General features: G+C 47.6%; 1 protein-coding gene across 2 annotated transcripts in view; it reads right to left on the minus strand.

The window, feature by feature from the left end:
- Csmd1 (CUB and Sushi multiple domains 1) overlaps positions 1-21,650 on the minus strand; it is a 1,629,066-nt gene that overhangs the window by 289,005 nt on the left and 1,318,411 nt on the right. For both annotated transcript variants that reach the window (XM_040292009.2, XM_040292008.2), the window contains exons 18-20: positions 15,404-15,592; positions 5,624-5,740; positions 4,468-4,683 (exon numbers count right to left, since the gene is read on the minus strand). In XM_040292009.2, coding sequence (XP_040147943.1) covers positions 4,468-4,683; positions 5,624-5,740; positions 15,404-15,592 — 522 coding nt within the window. The remainder of the gene's footprint in view (positions 1-4,467; positions 4,684-5,623; positions 5,741-15,403; positions 15,593-21,650) is intronic.

Consider the following 21,650-nt stretch of genomic DNA (forward strand, 5'->3'; position numbering starts at 1 on the left):
GCAACCCTTCATCAACGTTCTCCATGTTTTCCAAATCTGAGTCTTTTTCACTTTAACACTTGTCTGGTTGCTCGTCGGCATGTCATCGCTGGACTGATGCCGCAGCCCCATCAAGGGGCATGGGGTGCTCCTCCCATGCTCCTCCTCCTCCTCCCTGAGCCTGCTGGTCTTCCCTGGGGCTGTCAGATTGTCTTTCCTCCTGCTCTGCCTTCGAGTAAAAACCTCCCATAATTCCTGTGTTCAAACTACTCTGGCCATTCTTAAAATGTAACTAATTTGACCTTATTTTAGTGCAACCCAGGAAGAAAGACATAAGTGATACCCTGTAATTGCACTCAATAAACACCTATTAGAAACTATCACATACAAAGCATAATGATCAAATACTTGGGAAACACTAAGATGGTGCCGTCTGGGGAACTTCACCTCCCGTCTTGCTGAGGTCCTCCTTCTGTGTGAGCTGTACTACACCTTCTCCATTCAGATGGGACCTTTCATGCAGTTTCTTTCCAACCCACTGAAAACTCTCCCGGAATGAGATAGTGATTTGGTATTACTTTGAGATAGACTATTATTATATTATGCAAAGAACATCGCACTGCTGGGGTTCTTGGCTTGTGTATGTTTAATTAGTGTAGATGATGGCCTCTGAGAGCCACCTGCCTGAAGAGAGAGCCTGGTGCAGAACCGTGAGATTAGATGGTGCCGGCTTTACACCCTGTGGGGTCATGGAAGGATGCTCCTGTCGATCACTAAGCAGTTTCATGATGTGCATTCGCACCGTTTTCATCCCTCGTCTAGCACAGGGAACATGCGTGGCCCTCAGGATTCCATCTTCCCTCCGACTGCCAGCCTGCCTTCATCCTTGGTCTGTAGCCATGCTCTTGCTCACTCCCCGGGTTCAGAGGCGTGGGCTGCAGCGCCACCTCAGCAGGAGACATGCTACAAGCCAGCTCGCGACACGCCACCAGGCCAGCTCCTGGCTACTCTCAGCACTAGATCTTTGAAGGACTGAATGTTCCCTGTATCTCCATCATCTGTCCTCTGTCACCTTTGCCATCTGTCACAGCTCCCACAACATCACCGTGACCCACAGCTGCCCCCCGAGAGTCAGCCCCAGCCCTCTGCACTCGCCCTCTCAGTGGGTGTGGGAACCGCTGGGTAATCTCTGCTTCTCCAAAAGGTCTCCTTCCTGAGCTTCCACAATACCCACGGCCCTCCTGACCCATGGTCCCATCTTCCATAGGAGACTTGGATTCTCACCTCCAACCGCAGAGAGCTGAGCCCAGCTGTGACCCAGGGCCTGTCTCTTTGCACCTTAGACCTGCCCAGCGTCCTGGTCCTGTGGCTTCAAACCAGCCGACACTGCTGACTTTCAGGCACGTTTCCTAACTTGAGCCTATCGTATCAACTCAAGACTCTCCAAATCTCTTTTGGATATATACCTTAATTTTTCCAAAATAAAATTCTGTATTTCCTCCAAACCTGCTTCACTGCCGTGGTTTCCTCATAACACTGCATGTCACTTACCCAGCCTCTCCTCTCCAGCCTCCCTGCAGTTCACACACAGAACCTGACCAGCTCTTCTCCAGCGCCACCACCGGTCTGAGCCTTGCATCTGGCCTAACAGATGCTGCTGAGGCCTGCGCTCCTTAGGAGGCTCGGTATGTAGAGGGCCCACCTGTCGATCTCTGCTCTCACCCTCGTGAAGGGTTCAGGGCACATGCAGAATCAACGCGCAGTGGCTTCTGAGTCCTGCAGGCCAACCTGGCTCCAGGCCCCACCCTTCCCTTTCAGTTCAGGGCTCTGGATGCAGCAGCCTCCTTGTGTGCCCTTGTGGCCCCTTCCAACACTGCAACGCCCCCAGGAGGCCCATCCCACGTTGTCCTTTATCACACACATGTCCTGGCCATCCAGTCCCAGTGTATCAGAGCCCCTCCCTGGAATCTGTTCAGGACAGCGTCTTTTCTCCTGTCCCCATGGAACTGCTTATTGCTCTCTGTGCCCCTGGAGGCTCTGCACCGTGCCTTGGTCCCCAGTGAATCCAGGCTTCTTGTCTGCAGCCCTGGACTCCCGCCAGCGGTTCAGCCACACTTGCCGAGTGGAGAAACACATCACAAGAGCAGTGAGCTCCGCTCTGTGGGGCACTGATGGATCAGCAGTGGGAGCAGCACCACTCTGAAATCTCACGGGAGAGGGAGACAGCCACGTGGAAAGATGACACAAGTTGTACTTAATGATGGGGTGTTCTCATGTTGAGATCCGTGCTTCATTCTCACAGTGGTAAGGAGAGGGCACTTGAGAGGAGGCCTTGCGGGCTCTGCCTTCAGGGATGGAGGAGGGTCCTTGTCATAGGCACCAGTCCTTGGTGAGGAGGGTCTCTGGCCCGACCTCCTCCCGGGCTGGCTCTCCTGTGTCCTCCACCTGGGCCATGGTGAAGGAGCATGGGGCTCTTGCCCGAGGCCGAGGACCGTTATGTGCACTTGCGCCCACCACACCCACCCAGGCTTGTCTTCATGACTGTGGCCTCAGTGTCCCCTGCACAGCAGGAACTAGACTGGGACGACATGGGGAAGGAGCTGTGTTGCTGGGAGACGGGAGCAGGCCCTGGGCAACCGGGACCACAACGGGCTCTGGGGCCTGCGGAGGTCTGAAGGAGACACGTGAAGAGAGAACCTGCTGGCAGCGTTGGGAAGTGGCCGCGCTCTCGAGGTTTGAGGAGATGATCGTGAGCTGTGTGAACTAACTGAGGTGGCATTCTAGAAGCAGAACACGCGGGAGCCGGGTCGGGCACAGTGTGCACAGACAGGGGCCTGACCCTGAGTGCCAGGGGCACCCAGCTTGGCGTGGGCATCCCCGGAGGCACCTCCCTCCCCAGTGTTGCCATCACCTCTGCAGGAGCAGCCAGGACGCTCCACAGGGAACTGTATGTGAAGGCAGCTTCTAGAAAGGAAAGCGACTGCACTGAGAGGAAGCAGAAGAGCCCAGGGAGCCATTTCCCACACACACCAGGGAAGTCCCCCGAGGGGCCAGCCCTTCCTCTGTGCAATGAAGCTGCTACCTCTCTGGTCACTTGAAAAACGGACACCATGATATCAGCATCACCTGTGAAGGATTACCACCCCGTTTCCAGGCAAAATCTTTCCAGATGAAATTGCGTCTTTAGCGACGCTCAGGAACTTATTTCCCATGAAATCGGATTTGCTCTAAGACCATGCTGTGTGGCTGTCCTGGTGGGGTGGCCACTTCTGTAAGTTTCCTGTCAGTTTCCCTCTGTGGCGTATAAATGAATCGCAGATGTCCAGACTGTGAGGCTTTGGCTTCCCCAGCCAGTTCTGGAAACTCCACCAAGGCAGGGAAATGGCTGGGACAGACAAGACAAGTGACAATGGTCCAGGTTGGAGGAAGGCCCCAGGGCAGCTGCTGAAGATGGCACTGCACTCCATGGAGCATGACCGCCCTGAAGCGTTTGGCAGGTGACGGCCAAGTTCTCATTACAGGTGGGACATGATCAGTCCTGCAGGGCAGAACTGGGAGCAAGCAGAGGCCTTCCGTCAAGAGGTCTGTGGAGTACGGGGGACAAGCGGATACCCAATACCGCAGCAACCAACTCACAAGTGCCACTGACACTTACTAAGGGATTTTGGGGACCTTAAGAGTAAAGGAAATCACATGTGATTTGGGGGATCGGGGACCATCTTATAAAAGTCACATTCCATTTAACTGGGAAGAACGACGTGGACACAGGATTTCCAGGCATCCGTAAGCACAGATCAATACGACAGCTTGCACCCACGGTGACTGTACCAGCGTTCCCTCTCTGTCAGGGACTGTGGGCTGGACCTGAGAGGCCACTGCAGCCACCTTGATCAGCACATGCTCAAGGAGCGCTGTTCTCGTGGCCAAGTGTACCTTGCCCATTCTGATCAGTTTGCACATGCTTGGTGAGTGTTTTATCTGTAAAAAATCTCTGTCATAAAATTTACACAAATTAAACGCTCTAACCCATACATATAAATAATGTCTGACACAACCCAAATCCCACCCAAATATTTTCTATACATTGTGATTAAAAATAAAACTGCTACTGAACTTTGGAAACATTGTCACTGTGAATGATTGTGCTGGGACAAGTTGAAGCCATGCAGGCTGTGTGTCTGTGTGGGGTGTCCGTCAGGGGCAGGGCTCCATGCAGCACTGCATCTGCTGGGATAGCAGCTACAGGACCAGAGGACAACTGGTCCTGAGCCTGCCTCCCACCTCAGAGCCTTCTCCAAGGCCGACAGAGTGGACCGTGAGCAATGAGCAGGAAGTGCTTTGCAGGAGAGAGTTTTATTTGTAGTTGTTAAGGATAAACATTCAGATAAAGTAAGACAAAAAGTGACATTCTGGTGCCGGGCCGTGTGCACACTCCACAGGGCACAATTATTGCCAGGAGAGAGAAACAGGTAGAAAGGACCACAATACCTGAAAATGTGATGTTGAAGCCCTCATAGGAAATAGAGAAGTCGGATATGAAGCGAAGCTGGGCGGTGAAGTTCCCAAACAGGCCGGCCTTGATGGTGTGAGGCAGCACTGACCCTGTGAGCCGGGCCACTGGTTCTGAGAAACTCCCGTCCTCTGTGATAAGCAAGTAGTCATGGGAACTCTCCAGGTGGAAGGTATGAAAGGTCAACTGGACCCCTGGGGGGAGGACAGGGGAGAGGCAGAGCCCAGACAGGACAGAGAGACAGGCAGCAGAGTTAACTGTGGCTGAAAACAACTTAAGTCAAAATATTGAAAAATCTTAACATGAAAATCTAACTTTGAAATTTGAGATAACATGGATCAAATCAGGTAGTTTAGAAATGAAAGAAAAGACAGGGATATCCCAAGCAAATGTTCAAATATGTAAGCGCAGCCAGAGACCAATGTAGGTGTAGATATAGACCTGGATGAATAGATGTACAGAGAGATGTGGGTGTAGACCTGGATGTAGGTCTTCATAATGTCAAGGTGGCTAAAATTCTAAACAACTTTTTTTAAAATGGCAAACTTATGCAAAAAAGAAAGATTCATAGTACATTCCTACCATGAACCCAATGTTGTTAACCTACATTTTTTCTGCACAAAATGCCCTTTTCCTAGTCTTTACCATACTGACCTTCAGTATGAAGGTAAGGGTGTCTATTTGGTAAGGTGTCTTTGGATTTTATGAGGATTAATGTTTTTTATGGGATGGGATAATTCTGGATAGACTTAAAACACAAGCCAGGTACAAAAATTTCCCTAGATTAATAATATAAACTAGAACTTAGATAATTGCCTATTTTCTTTTATTTAATCAAATTTACATTCTATTGAATCAGTGCCTCTATTCCTGATGATTATGCCTGATTTCCACTTTATCTTCACCTGCATCCACCAGGTTATCTGATAAACAGCAAAACAAGGAATTAAGTTTGCTTGTAGCTTCAATAATTAAAGGCCATTTTTCTTCCAAAATCTTATTAAAAGAAGGAAATGGGAGCCCTCAATGCGCATGAGGATGCCGCCTATCTTTCTGTGCACACAGCAGCACCTCTCTGACCCAGGTTCCTGTCCTGTCCTTGTCCTGTGGGTGTGAGAACCGTGACAGACATACCCTTGCCGTGAGAGACTTCGATGGTCCACGTACAGTTCAAGGAGTTAGGATAAAAGTCTGGAAATCCCGGGGAAAGGACCGTGCCACTCTTCCCGTGGATGTAGCCTCCACATAGAGCTGGAAATGGAGAGAGGATTGGAGTACCAGTGGTTCACAGCAATTGCTGGGTGTTTTTAAATGACATTGAATTTGCATGAGGCATGGAACAGGATTTAATGTCACATTCATAAAAAACATACAAAGCCTGAACCTCATTTTCATGGAAATCCCACACACACACCCAGGATGGTGTCCCTGCAGCTCAGCAAGCAGCCTGGACAACGGTGCAGGACAAAGAGACTCTGCCATCAGTAGCCAGCGGGAAAGCACAGGCCAGGGCCCTGGGGCTGCTGGACTCTCAGCAGCCCTTCCCTGAGCTGTGTCCTTGCAGAGACATGCCAGGTTCCAGGCTACCCCAGAGAGCCATTTTTGAGTGAAAAAAAAAGGAAATTAGAATGATTTCAGCAGAGAAGTAGTAATGGGGTCGGTATGACATAGAGGTGGGCTTTTGAAAAAGACATTTTACTATCTATTTTTATCCTCACATAGCACATAGTAGGGTCCACACGCATGGGGTGGAGCGTGGTGATTCAGCTCTCATTCCCAGCGTGTGTCAGCCAGATCAGGGTGATCAGCATGGCCATCTCCTCCCACATTAGAATCGCCTTGTGCCGGTAACATTCAAAACTTTCCAGCAGCTCATGGAAATATCTAACTGATCACTGTCAGCCCGAGTTGGGAGACGGTGCCAGGGAACACTGGAAGCTCGTCCTCCATCCAGCCATGCCCTGAGTGGCCTCAAGTACCCACGGCCCTACTCCTAACCACTGTGCAGAGCAGCGTGGGGATTACTGGGAACACAGAAACACAGACGTCCAGCTGCCATCTGACCCTGCCATCCCAGCACCAGGTGTGCACCCAGAGGAACCAAGTCAGGATGTCACAGAGACATGTGTCCTTCCAGGCCCACAGCAGCTCAATTCACAATGACCAAGAAATGGAAAGAAGCCAGGTGCTCGGCAGCAGGTGAGTGGATAAAGATGTCCACACACAATGCGGTGTCCACACAGGGTGACGCAATTCACCTACAGAAAAGATGAGTCCTGCCATTTGTGACAGCACAGATGGACCTGGGGGAACTCCAGTTAAGGGGAAGAAACCAGGTGTGGAAGGACAATTCCTGCATGTCCTCACGAAGTGGGCATGTGAGGGCCAGGCCTGAAGCCCAGATGGTGGGAGTCTAAACTCTTGGCCCTGCTGCCTGCCACATCGGTGGCCCTTGGTGAGTCATTTGCCCTCAACAATTTCCATGTCTCAGCCTGAAAATGGAAACAGTGACAGGGCTCATCTTACAGCAGGTGTCTGCAGTTATTGCCATGTGTGATCAATCCTTGGTGTTTAGTAGACACTAGACGCTCAAAGCACCGGCCTCGACAATTCCAGGAGTTTGAACTTTGGATCATAACAATCCCACACCTGGACTCAGCCAGATGTGCCCTGGGTGTGCAAGCTGCAAGGGGAGTGTTTCAGGTTTCCTGCAGTGTCCCTCAAATCTCAAGACCTGGCGCGCTTTCCTGTGATGGAGCCACCATGCGGCGTGCACAGGCGGCAAGCGGCAGCCACGGAGAGAGAATCCTGGCAGTGGCCCCTGCTCTGGCCTCGTCCTTCAGCTCAGAGTCTCCACGTCAAGGCCACATGTGTAGCACATAGAGCACAGCCAGGCTGTCCTCTCCCTGCAGCTCCTGCTCTGTGTCCTCGTCACGTGACTGGGCCCCAGCGCGCCCAGGGAGCTGGTAAATCCGACTGCTGGGTGTGTCTGTGAGGGAGCCTTTGGACGAGATGAAAGACTGGACGGCGAGGAGATCCACCCTCCCCAGGGTGGACGGGCATCCAGTGCCACAGAGGGTGATAGAAGACAAAGGTGGACCAGGACAGCTCTCCTCCTGAGCTGGGAGACTCTTCTGACCACGGGCAGTGGAGCTCTTGGCTCTTGGGCCCTCAGACTCAGGCCTCGAGGCACCAGGCTCCCTGATGGCATGATATGGAACTCCTCGGAGCCACAACTGTGTGAGCCAGGCTTTCAACTTCTGCTGTGTGTATGTGAGAGAGAGAGAGAGACAGACAGACAGACAGACATCCTGGTGCTCTGCCTCCTGGGGAAGCCTGCCTCCTGAGTGACACTGAGCCGGTCCCTCCACCTCCCTGCTCCCAGACCTTAGGTGTCAGATGGGGCAGTGTCCTGCTGACTCCTGCATCCTGGGGTGATGCGACTTGGCCCATGGAAATGGCTCAGGCAGGGTCTTGCAGGTGGACACTCGCCCGGCAGCCTCGTGCCCTGCAGCTTTGCAGACAAGAAACCTTTCATCCCCCCTCTGTGGGGCTCTACTGCTGCCTGTGGATGGTTTGCTCTTCTCTCTAACCAGCTAACGGGAGCTATCATTAAATAAACTGATACCTGGGATGAATTTTACCTATTAATGAGTCTCCCAAGTTCTGCTTCATGAAAGCTATTTCCACAAATGATGTTTCAAAAGGGTTGGGTAATTTGTGGGAGGTGGAGCTTGCCTTGCAATGCTCCTCAGCCTTGTACGGGAGCAGATCGCCTCTTTCCCAGGGAAACCAAAGGGGACAGCTACCTAAAGATCAGCAGAATAGAAGCCTGACAGAATTAGCTCTGGAATACCTCAGCCATTTCTCAGAAGGATTTCACATCTTAAAATTGCACTGAGTCTACTTGTCACTGTGATGGGGGAGCATTAGATATAAATCTTGAAATTGATTTGTCTAATTATGAAGAAACTGCTGTTATTTGGGCCCTGTCCTCAGGCCCAGAGAATAACAAACAAAATAGACACAATAGTCCGTCCTCAAAGAGCACACGCTCTACTAGGAAGAGAAAGGCTGAGACCCACGATGATATAATATGTTGGTGCTGGACGACGGAAAACCCATGTGAGAGAACCTAAGCAGGAGGACAGGGGACGAGGGTGTGAGACCTGGGGGCTGGGTCATCGGCCTCAGGGGCCAGGGGCTGCTCTAGGAAAGTGGTCTATGAAGAGGGACTTGAGAGAAGAGAGGGCATGTGGCACCTGAGCGTGAACTCAGGTCTGAACCTAGCAAGGACTGAGCCTCAATGCCACTGGGCCCACAGAGAAGGACTCCAGGTGACCAGGACGGTGAGGACAAAGGAGAGGGAGTCCTAGGAGGATTTCAGGTTGCTGACAGAGGGCAGGCCCCATGATGGCCTTGCAGCCCTCATAACGCATTCGGTGCTCCTGACCCAGGAGGCAGGGCCTCTGCAGGGCCTTGCTGGAAAGTTACATGGGCTCCCTAGGGTTCAGCGTGATCATAAGGCTGCTGTATAAGAACACACAGGAACGAAGCATCGCACGGCAGGGCATTGGAGGCAGCTGGCCAGACAAGGGCAGACCCTGTCTGTGTTTTGAAAGTAGAGTCACAGATTTTGTGTGACAGGTGGGCATCATGACAAAATAGGAGGAGCAGAGGATGACAATGAAGTCATCAGCCCCAATGTGAAGTAGATGACAGGTGAGGAAGGGCACAGGTGAAGAGGCAAGGCCAATACATAGGAGCTTTGGATAAAAAACATCAAGGTCTGTCGGACACCATGTAGAAGGTTGACCTGCGATGGATCAACAGAGCTCGAGGCCTGCTAGACTCCATGTGGAAGGTAAAATGGATCCATGGAGCTCGAGGCCTGCTGGACTCCATGTGGAAGGTGAGATGGATCCATGGAGATAGAGACCTGCTAGACTCCATGTGAAAGGTAATATGGACCCATGGAGCTGGAGGCCTGCTAGACTCCATGTGGAAGGTGAGATGGATCCATGAAGATAGAGGCCTGCTAGACTCCATGTAGAAGGTGAGATGGATCCATGGAGATAGAGACCTGCTAGACTCCATGTGAAAGGTAATATGCACCCATGGAGATAGAGACCTGCTAGACTCCATGTGAAAGGTAATATGGACCCATGGAGATAGAGACCTGCTAGACTCCATGTGAAAGGTAATATGGACCCATGGAGCTCGAGGCCTGCTAGACTCCATGTGGAAGGTGAGATGGATCCATGAAGATAGAGGCCTGCTAGACTCCATGTGAAAGGTAATATGGACCCATGGAGATAGAGACCTGCTAGACTCCATGTGAAAGGTAATATGCACCCATGGAGATAGAGACCTGCTAGACTCCATGTGAAAGGTAATATGGACCCATGGAGATAGAGACCTGCTAGACTCCATGTGAAAGGTAATATGGACCCATGGAGCTCGAGGCCTGCTAGACTCCATGTGGAAGGTGAGATGGATCCATGAAGATAGAGGCCTGCTAGACTCCATGTGAAAGGTAATATGGACCCATGGAGATAGAGACCTGCTAGACTCCATGTGAAAGGTAATATGGACCCATGGAGCTCGAGGCCTGCTAGACTCCATGTGGAAGGTGAGATGGATCCATGAAGATAGAGACCTACTAGACTCCATGTGAAAGGTGAGATGGATCCATGGAGCTCGAGGCCTGCTAGACTCCATGTGGAAGGTAATATGGACCCATGGAGCTCGAGGCCTGCTAGACTCCATGTGGAAGGTGAGGTGAACCCATGAAGATAGAGGCCTGCTAGACTCCATGTGGAAGGTAATATGGACCCATGGAGCTCGAGGCCTGCTAGACTCCATGTGGAAGGTGAGATGGATCCATGGAGATAGAGACCTGCTAGACTCCATGTGGAAGGTAATATGGACCCATGGAGCTCGAGGCCTGCTAGACTCCATGTGGAAGGCAGACCTAAGATGGAGACACCATGTGGAAGGCTGACACTAAGAGGGCTTACCAAGGCACAGGAGGGACAGCAAGATTGCATGGGACCAACACGGTGAATGTGGACATATTCAGGAAGACTAAACCCAGTGGCAGCAGCTCAGTGGAACTGCCAGTGTCCACAGAGGACACTGGACATGTAGCTGGTGTGTCAGGAAGAAACCCAGAAGAGTGAAGCTGAAGCCACACGTGGTAACTGTCACTGTCTGACTGCATGGGTATGAGTGAGTACATTAGCTTCTCATTTTTTATGAAGAATTTAAGCATAAAGAATTAAAAACACTTTATATAAAATTGACAACATATATCAAATGTTGCTAGGAATCTGTACCTGAAAATCTGTATATGCTACATAACCTGATAAATTAATTCATGCCGAACTACATTTAAAAGTTATACAATCCATAAATCTTTACTTCATCCTGTGTCCTAATATCATTAAGGAAAATGGAGCATGTCCCGGGAAAGCCTGAGTAAGGACACTTCAGCTCAAGCTGATTCATCCACACAGACAGAACCCAGACATCACAGCCCCCAAGACCACAGACAGAGCCGCAGGCAAGGCAGCCGCGATGCTTATCTTGACTCACACAGGTGAAGCCACAACACAGTCCAAGTCACACATTACAAAGATCTGAGTAAAAGTAGCTCCGCGTATAGTCTTCAATTTTTTTTTAAGGAAAGGAAATTTAATGTGCAGAGAGTAAATTGATATTCTCATCTAAAATCAAAGAGAGGAGAAGAGGGAATAAAATGAGCTACTTGGCTTACATTTTAATGCCCAGATGGGTCTGGGTGGTATGCATGGAAAGACATGCAAGGTCCCCCGTGGAGCCACCAGTTTAGCCACACACAACTTGAATTCCACAAATGGTTCTTCACTCACTGCAGAGTGAAGTAGTTATGAAAGGCAGTGACACTTTACTTCTGCTTTCCTTATGGCTGTGATCTCTTGAGTTGTAGCTCTCTGTATTACCGACCCACTAAGGCCCCAGATCCAGCCTCTCAGGAATCCTTTGGATATAAGACTAAGATTTACAAAAGCGAGGACAGGAGAAGAGGTGATGGGAAGAGTTGAAGTAATCTTCCTTCCACGTTCAAGTTTAGCTTTGGCCTCTGCTTGAACCTGGGCTTCCACCTGGTCCCCCATTCAAAACCATTGACTGAGGAATGCCCAACTCCTTTCCAAACACTCTTTTGTGCTCTTGGACACACAAAATGAGTAAGACAGAAAAGTTCTTATTATCCCAAAATTTATGTTCCAGTGGGGAAGGGGAAAATGCATTTTAAAATAAACTAAGTAGACATGAATTATTCTAAGAATAAGAATATTAAGTTGCTTTCAAAACTCAAAGGAGGATGAGGTGGCCGGACTGGATGAATAGCAAAGAGACAGCAAGAGTGGGTGGCTTCATGTCCATGCTGATGTCCACTCAGGAATGGTGAGTTGAGCAAGTGCTAGAATGTTGGTGGGAAGGTGGAAGGCCATGGGAGTGCAGGTCCACTCAGTGACCTCCCTGTGGTACAGTCTGCTGTGGTTTCTGCTGCTGCTCACTCCAGGGGCTTGGGTTCCTGATGATCTTCCACATCAGGCCCACAGAGCTCCCACAGATGCTGCAGTTCCTGTCATCCATCATTATTGGCCCCTCCCTCCATCCTGTCACCTCCCAAGGCACTGGCCAAAGTCTTCGATAGATGGAAGTGTGCCTCTTTGCACTGTAGCCACTTTGGGAAAATCCACTCCTTGCTGGAACCCCAGCTCCAGTTGGATTTTCCATGGATTATTCCGCCTCAATTCTTATGTGTAAAGCATAAACCAAGCTGTAAAGAGCATACTGGGTGTCTGATGGAGAACCGGCATGCAGGCAGGTGAGCTGTAAACACATAGGAGAGTGTGTGCAACAGTACTAGAGTTTTGGAAACCTGCATACAGAAGACCAGGGCATCAGGAACGCCCGTGAGGCTGAAAGGCTGGCACAGCAGTAGCAGCAGTGATGAAGGCTGAGTGCATCCTTGCACAGAGCATGGCAAAGAGTGGCTCAGGTAAGGAAGCCGCTAACTATGCCATTTTGCTGGGGCAACCAGAGGGTGAGACCAGGAATAGTAACTTCTGTGTTCTAGGCTGCCTGTAGGGCAGAAGCAGATAATACTCCTGATCCAATGCTGAAATGTTAGAAAAAAAAAATCATTGTTTCCAATGTTGAATCAAGAATTCATGGGGCTTTTTGTATTTTAATGCAAAGGAATGTGTAACACCGATGCCTGTTGAGAAAAATCCATTTCAAAATTGAAATTACTGATCCTGAAAGGGTCAGACAAAGCTTCTCATGTGTCTACATGAGCTTTCATTTCAATTCATGAACCTAGACAATATTTTTCCTGTTCGGGGAGTTGATCCTGGGATCTTGTCCTTGCCTAGCTAGGCAGCACTCCACCACTGAGCCCTATTGCAGCCCGAGCCTAGACAATCTGCCGGCAATCCTAGTTTTAAATATGGCCTCGTTCATCACCATAGAAGCAGAGGTCTTCGACTTTCCAATCTCGTCAGGTATGACTGAAGGTTCTGCAGTTCCAACAGCTGAGAAGCCCTGTGTTACCACTTGTTCAAAAGAAAATGTAAGGAAAGGCAGCAGCTCTGTGTGTGCATTTCCAAATTCCATTTTCATCTGTAGTGCAAAATGAGGAAAAGAAAGAGCTACGGCAACTGCACAGTAGCATCCAACAAGCCTGCACTCACTGTGAACATAAACTGCTCACAGGATTGACTGACTTACAGCCAACTTTACACAAGCAACTTGATAAACCATCTCAATTCAAATTCAGTAACACAAGAAGAACAAGGGTGGAGGGTTTGGGTTCTAATTATTTTTAATCTAGAACTATAAAATATGACAAATATTTTGTATACTCTATATGACAAACTCAGGGTTTACAAAATTTAACTATTTTTGGTTTTCATTGATGCACATTTATGAGGCACATTGTGAAGTTCTCACACATGTACACATTGTGTAATGATCCAATCAAGCTATTTAGTGTATACACCACCTCAAACATTCATCATTTCCCTGGGATAGGAACATTCTAAATCCACCTGGTGGTTACTTTGAAACTTGTAATGTAGCACTCCGGCCATCCTCTGGGCCTCAGAACCTGAACTATTCCTGCTGTCCACTTGCAACTTGCGCCCCCTGACCCGGGTTCTCCACTGCTCTCCACTCCCACACTCTTCTGCTCAGTGCTTCTGGGAGACCCACGTGTCTGGCCTGCACATAAATGACATGGTGGGGTACTCGTCTTTCTGCTCCTGGCTCACTTCCTCCAGAGGAAGGAGTGTCCTCCAGTCATGTGACTACAGCAAATGACAGGTTTTCGCTCTTAGGTTTGAGTGGCATGTTGTGGAGTGCCTGTGCCCCAGGGTCTCCGTCCACTCATCTGCTGGTGGACACTCCGTGACGCCACACCTGCTGCTGAGGACGTGCAGCAGTAGGAGCGCAGGGTTCTCTTCTAGGCACCGACTTCCTTCCTTTGGCTGTGGGTACAGGTGGGCTTACTGGATGCCACACAGCTCCATCTCTAATCCGTGAAGCGCCTGCCTGCTCCTGGCCCAGGGCTGTGCTGGCCACCTGCTCCCCGGGCTCCCTTGTCCTCTTCAGCATTTGCTATGCTGGTCTCTTTACTACCGATATTCTAGCAGGTCTGAAGTGATTTCTCCTCTGCTTTCAATTTGCATCTTGGTTTATAACATTTGACTTCAACATCTTTCTGAGGCAAATGCAATTGGTATTACAATTAGATGATAGTAGATAACACAACAGGAAAAGAAAATAGTATCAGCTGTTTTCTCATTAAAATGCCCTTCCAGGTCATGAAGGGCAGAAGTGGTATGTGCACACCATGGTCTCTCCCGTGACTTCTCCTCATTCCCTCTGATGGCTTCATGTGCTTTACTTCCAGAGACAGCCTTAGGCCACTCACAGTGTCCACCTGCACTTTGCAGGTGCCAATTATTGTGTTAGTACTTTGGTAAAAGGTCAAGAATTTTAAATGTTCTGCAGTTACACCTTGTTCTTCCTTAAACCCTGTTATTTGCAAGCATTATCTCCGAGAAGTTAAGGTGTTTAATGAATGCATATCTTCTTTACTGTTTGAAAAAAAAGACCCTTCAGTCTATAAAATGCAGAAAATGGAAATATATATCTATAGCATGTGCACAGAATTCCAATCTACATATTTCATCTTCATACACACATTCATCTTTAGAAACAACACTATAATAGGGTTATATTCATGACTAATGCCCAAAGCATAATTGCAAATGATCACAAGTAATATATTTTAGTATGAGGTTGAACCCTATAGTGATCTGATAATCAAGATTGCTATTTGTTCTTAAGATTTTGAGGAGTAGATCTGTGTAGAGAAAGGGGTTGTCAATAGCACAGGGAGCCTGAGGGTCTCCCAAGGGCTGGGGTCCCAGTGCCCCTGCTGGGCAGAGGGTGAGGGTCAGTGGGAGCCAGAGCAATCTATGTGGACGTGGACAAGCTCTTTGCCTGGACCCAAGTCAGAGAAAAATCATGTGTGACTGTGTGGGATGCGTCAACTGACTGTAGTGCTCCTGCTGCTGCTCAGAATAGGTGCTTTCTAACAAACTGTGGATCAGAACCCTTCCTCAATTCAATGCTCGGAGCCACTGCTGAAGGACAGCGGTCATTCTCCAGTCTTCATTTCTAATCAGCTGTTCTACCTCCAACAGAAAACATGGTGGGCAAGCCAGGTGTGTGTCACTTTAAGGTATCCCTCAGCCAGCTGGCTGTGACTCCCCACAGAATGCACACCCACTGAGCACCCAGACAGCCACACTGGCTCCTGCTGCCGCCCAGCCCTGGCCAGCACAGGCCACCTACCATCGCAGCTGGGCAAGGCATGGTTCCACTGATGGTTCTGCTCACAGACCAGGGGCTCCTCGTCGCTCAGTGTGTACCCCGGGTCACAGCTGAAGGTCACAGTGGACCGGATGCCAAAGTCCCTGCCATGCCGTCGGCCATTCACAGGGATGCCTGGGTCCAGGCAGGAGTCCGTCTCGAGGGTCACACCTGGAGGCACAGAGACACATCACCACGGGAGGTTAGCTGAGAAGGTATGCGAGTGTGAAAACGCAGCATGCTCTCAGACACAGTCAGCAGGAGAAAGCGTGCGGCTAAGTGACCCATTACCAAGCTGATTACCAAGAATCCAACAATCCATTAATGTAAAAACAAGGTTTTTAAAATACGTGACTCTATTTTTCAAATTAGAGAGATTCATATTGGTATGCTATTTACCAGAAGATATCTAAATGGTACAACCTTGAATAATTCATTAACCTCTGAATTTTACTTTTCTTCATTGGAAAATCAATGAACTGCTAAATGAAGGCCAGTATTCTCCCTCCAGCCATCGCCTTACTTTCATGATCTATGTCATGAGGTCTTGGCAGTCACACTGTAACTTTCCTATCTGTGCACACACACGGGGATGGATACTTAGGATGAATCTAAAACTACACTGGAGTTGATTTTCCAAAAATGCATTCCACAAATAACATAATTTCAAAATATGCACTGAAGTCAGCCACTTTTGAGATGGCTCCGATTAGCCCATACTAAAATGTGTGCAAAGATGAGTGCTTCACCTAGTAACTAAATCCAGTCTCCAAAGAGTGTCTTTATTCCATTTCACATTTCTTGCCTTCTAGAATAGTACATATTTTAAATCATGATGAAAGTTAGGGGGAAAAAAAGAATAGCATTACAATGTTCCCAAATGCCAAAAATAGACTTGCTGCTGCTGTATGTCACCCTTGGTAATGGCTGGAACACAAACCATGATCTGAAATATTAGTAAAAAAAATATTAAAATAGTTCCAATATTCAGATGGTTAAGTTCCCCATGGTCCTGGGACACTATTTTTTATACTTACATTTTAACAGAGTTTGAGGGGTGTGGCTTATGAATAGCCTTCCCTCCTAAGCCTACTACTGAATACTAATTCTGGGTGATTTTTAAAAAGTGATGAGGGTAATAACTCTTGGTGGTATAGTGAACTGTCACCCAAGGGGCCCTGGGACACGCAGTGGCTCAGCACTACTCGGCTGCGGGGAGGAATCCGCCAGCAGGAAGGCCCAGTCGAACACACCATGGCACAGGGCCCGGTGGGAGCTCTGGACCAAGAGCTTGGGAATCCTGGGTCAGCAGCAGGCCGTGCTCCAGCCTGCTCTAGTTTGGACCCCCAAGTTTTACCCTGTGTCCTTCCTACTGGCTCCTTCTGCTTTGTCTCCTTTTCCTGTCACAAATAGGAGGCTGAGTCTCCTAGACTCGATGTTCTTTGAGTTCTTCTAGCGAGTTACCAATCCCTAGGGTGGTCTGGACACCTGGGGCGGACCAAGGTATCAGAACTGAGCGAGTGCAGACCTGGCCCTCTGCAGGCTGTGTGCCTGAGCCCCGTGGCCAGCGCTGTGGTGAGTGCTCTCGTGGTTAGGGTTCCTCAAGGGGTGGCTGTGCTGGTGGGTGGAATGATGAAGGGGAAAAGAGGCAGATTGAACAAGGACCAGCAGACTCCAAGGTGGCGGGTGGAGAACCCTGACTGGCTGACTCTGGGTGAGTGGTGGACCTTTTCCCTCACAGCGGCTCTCCTTCAGGAACGTAAGCCCATGGAGCAGGGGACAGGATTTTAAACAGCGGGTTGTTGGAAGCCCAGCCCGGGACCACGGGAAACTGGAGTCGCACTTGGCCGAGGAAGCAGCCAACAGCCACAGATGTGCAGAGGTGAGCCCCGCGGAGTGGGGCAGCCGGAGACGAAGGGCTACTGAACCTTCTGGGCTGCAACGGGTCAGACTGCCACCCGCGTCACCATAGGGCACCAGACAGCTTGGGAACAGAACAGCCCAGCTCCCCCCACCTCACTGGGCGCCCTGGAACCAGGGGCCGCCATCTTGGAGAACTACCCCATGGCCTTGGGGCGGGTGTCGCACACAGCGCCGTGGGCGTCTGAGCAGGTGTGTGACCCCCACCCCCACCTCACTGGACCCCTGGAACCAGGGGCCGCCATCTTGGAGAACTACCCCATGGCCTTGGGGCGGGTGTCGCACACAGCGCCGTGGGCGTCTGAGCAGGTGTGTGACCCCCACCCCCACCTCACTGGACCCCGGGAACCAGGGGCCGCCATCTTGGAGAACTACCCCATGGCCTTGGGGTGGGTGTCGCACACAGCGCCGTGGGCGTCTGAGCAGGTGTGGGACCCCCAGCCCACCCCCTCCACCTGTGATAACCCAAAACCTTCCTCGCCTGCTCCCGGTGCGTGGCCAGACGCCATCAGGGGGAATAGGACAGAGCAACCCCACCCACGCTGTGAGGACGTGGTGACCACCCAAGGCAGAGACAGCCTCGTGGATCAGGAGCCTGGTGGCCACGGCGCATGCCCAGATGAACCCAGGGCTGCGGATGGAGGTCATCAAATGGGGCCTGGTGGACAGGAGAGGGCCGGGGATAGAGACCGGGATTGGAGAGGCACCCGCAGGGGAGGGAGGGCCCCTCACAGGGATGGCTTCCCCCACCCTGAGGGCAGAGGCTCAGCCTGGAATCACAGCGCCCCCTACTGGAAGAGAAGAAAACGGAATTCCAGGAGTGCATTTTTTTTCTTTTTCCTTCTTTCCTTTTTTTTTTATCTTCTCTCTTTTTCATTGCTTTCTCTCTCCTTCCCCCTTTTTTCTGCTTTTCTTTTTACTTTTCTTCCTCCTTCTTTTCCTCTCTCAACCTCCCAACTGTTACTATTTCTACTAAGTATAATTTACTAAATGCAAATAGGTATTTGCTTCTTATTGTCCTCCCATGTTCTTAACTACCCTAAAATACCTCCTGTCTAGTCTCCTGCTAATAACTCCTTCATGAGAGTTCTCCTCCAAGGTAGCTAACATATATTAACCCCATACCCTCACATCATAACATCCTACGCCCAACCCTCAGTTCTCTATATGCCACAGAAACTGTCTTTTATGAAGCTAATGAATATATTTTAAGTTATAATTGAATCCAACATCTCTAGACAACATCTCTAGACAGCGCGATGGGCGTCTGAACAGGTGTGTGAAGTCCCAGCTATAAATATATTAATAACAAAAATATATTAATAACAAAACTATAAATATATTAATAACAAAAACTAGCTCATAGATGATGTATAGTTAATATTGGAAACTGTTTACATTCATTGTCTCCCATCACAAAGGAGAAATCTCAGAACATTACAAGAAGAACACAAATCTATAGGGGTAAAACAACAACACAACTGTCACACTGAACTGGAAATAAACATGAGCAACATGAAAAGACAAGGAAAGAAAGGACCAGAAACAATGCAGGTTAACTCAACTTTAGAGGAGATAACGTCTGTAGGTCAGGTAAATATTTCAGGATATACATGGTTCCGAGGATCTGGAGACTCCAGGAAGACTTTAAACAGCAAATGCAGACAATGAAAGATCACTTTGACAAGGAATTACATAAACAAATCCAAGAAGCAAAAGATGAACTCTACAGGGAGATAGAGGTTATGCAAAAAAAACAAACAGAAATCCTGGAAATGAAGGAAACAATAAACCAAATTAAAAGTTCAAATGAGAGTATCACCAGCAGAGTAGAACACTTAGAAGACAGGACATCAGACAATAAAGATATTTCATCTGAAAAAAAAATGTAGACAGCTCAGTAAGACTGATAATAAACCATGAGCAGAACATCCAAGAAATATGGACTAGCATAAAGAGGCCAAATTTAAGAGAGGATGGTATAGATGTCCAAACCAAAGGAATGAGCAATCTGTTCAATGAAATACTTTTAGAAAACTTTCCAGACATGAAAAGTGAAACAAATCCAAATCCTAGAAGCCTACAGGATACCGAACGTACAAAACCACAAGAGATCCACACCAAGACACATTATAATGAAGATGCCCAACATACAGAACAATGAGAGAATGTTAACAGCCACAAGAGAAAGGAAGCAGATTACATTTAGGGGTAAACCATTAGGTTAACGGTTGATCTTTCAACACAGTCTCTGAAAGCTAGAAAATCCTGGAACAACATATTTCAAATGCTGAAAGATAATGTCTTCCAACCAAGAATCGTGTATCCAGTGAAATTAAGCTTCAGGATTAAAGATGAAATAAAAACCTTCCATGGTAAGCAAAAGTTAAAAGAATTTGCAGCTAGAAAACTGGCACTTCAAAACATCCTTGGCAAAACATTACATGAAAAGGAAATGAAAAATAACAATGAACACCAACAGCTGGAGGAAGGACAGTAAAGGAAAAACTAATCAAAAAGGAAAAAAAGTTAACAAAAATAAACAAATATGGCTGTAAATACAAACCATATCTCCATAATAACCCTAAATGTTAATGAGTTAAATTCACCATTCAAAAGACATAGGCTAGTAGACTGGATTACATCAAAAGGCCCAACCATAGGCTACCTACAGGAGACTCATCTGATAGGAAAAGAAATACACAAACTGAAGATGAAAGTTTGGGAAAAATCATACCACTCACATGGATTGCAGAAGCAAGCAGGGGTCTCCATATTCATATCAAATAAAGTAGACTTCAAGCCAAAATTAACCAAAAGGGATAAAGAAGGACACTATATACTGCTTGAGGGAACCATTCACCAACAAGACATAACAATCATTAATATATATGCCCCAAACAATGGTGCAGCTATGTTCATCAAACGAACTCTTCTTAAGTTCAAGAGTCAAATAGACCAAAAGACAATAATCATGGGTGATTTTTACACATATCTCTCATAACTGGACAGACCTTCCAAACAAAAGTTGAATAAAGAAATTATAGAACTCAACACAATTCATAACTTAATTGACATATACAGAATATGCCAACCAGCATCAAACAGATATACTTTTTTCTCAGCAGCACATGAATTCTTCTCAAAAATAGACCATATACTATGCCACAGGGCAACTCTTTGCAAATACAAAGAAGTAGAGATATTACCATGCATTGTATCTGATCATAATGGAATGAAATTGGAAATCAACAATAAAATAAGGAAGAAAAATTCCTACATCACATGGAGAATGAACAATATGTTACTGAATGAACAATAGGTTACAGAAGACATCAAGGAGGAAATTAAAAAATTCTTAGCAGTAAATGAAAACACAGAAACACAACGTATCGAAATCTCTGGGACACTATGAAAGCAATACTAAGAGGAAAATTCATTGCATGGAGTTCATTCCTTAAAAGAAGAAAAACCCAACAAATAAATGACTTCACACTACATCTTAAAGCCCTAGAAAAAGAACAAATCAGCAGCAAATGCAGTAGAAGGCAAGAAATAATTAAAATCAGAGCTGAAATCAATGAAATCGAAACAAAAGAAACAATGAAAAAAATGGACAAAACTAAAAGTTGTTTCTTTGAAAAAATAAATAATATTGATAGATCCTTAGCCACACTAATAAAGAGAAGGAGAGAGAGAACTCAAATTACTAGCATATGTGACGAAAAAGGCAATATCACAACAAACACTATGGAAATATATAAGATAGTTAGAAATTATTTTGAAACATTATACTCTAGTAAAATAGAAGATAGTGAAGGCATCGATAAATTCCTTAAGTCATATGATCTACCCAGATTGAGTCAAGAAGATTTAACACAGACTTAACTTAATCAGACCAATATCAAGTGAGGAAATAGAAGAAGCCATCAAAAGATCACCAACCAAGAAAAGCCCAGGACTGGACGGATATACAACTGAGTTTTACAAGACCTTTAAAGAAGAACTAATACCAATACTCTTCAATCTATTTCAGGAAATAGAAAAAGAGGGAGTACTTCCAAACTTTCTATAAGGCAATATCACCCTGATTCCAAAACCAGAAAAAGACATGTCAAAGAAAGAAAACTTCAGACCAATATCTCTAATGAATATAGATGCAAAAATCCTCAATAAAATTCTGGCAAATCAGATACAAAAACATCAAAAAGATCGTGCACCATGGTCAAGTGGGATTCATCCTGGGATGTAAGGTTGGTTCAACATACGGAAATCAATAAATGTAATTCATCACATCAATAGACTTAAA

The sequence above is a fragment of the Ictidomys tridecemlineatus genome, chromosome 14, assembly GCF_052094955.1.
Source record: "Ictidomys tridecemlineatus isolate mIctTri1 chromosome 14, mIctTri1.hap1, whole genome shotgun sequence".
Lineage (NCBI taxonomy): Eukaryota > Metazoa > Chordata > Mammalia > Rodentia > Sciuridae > Ictidomys > Ictidomys tridecemlineatus.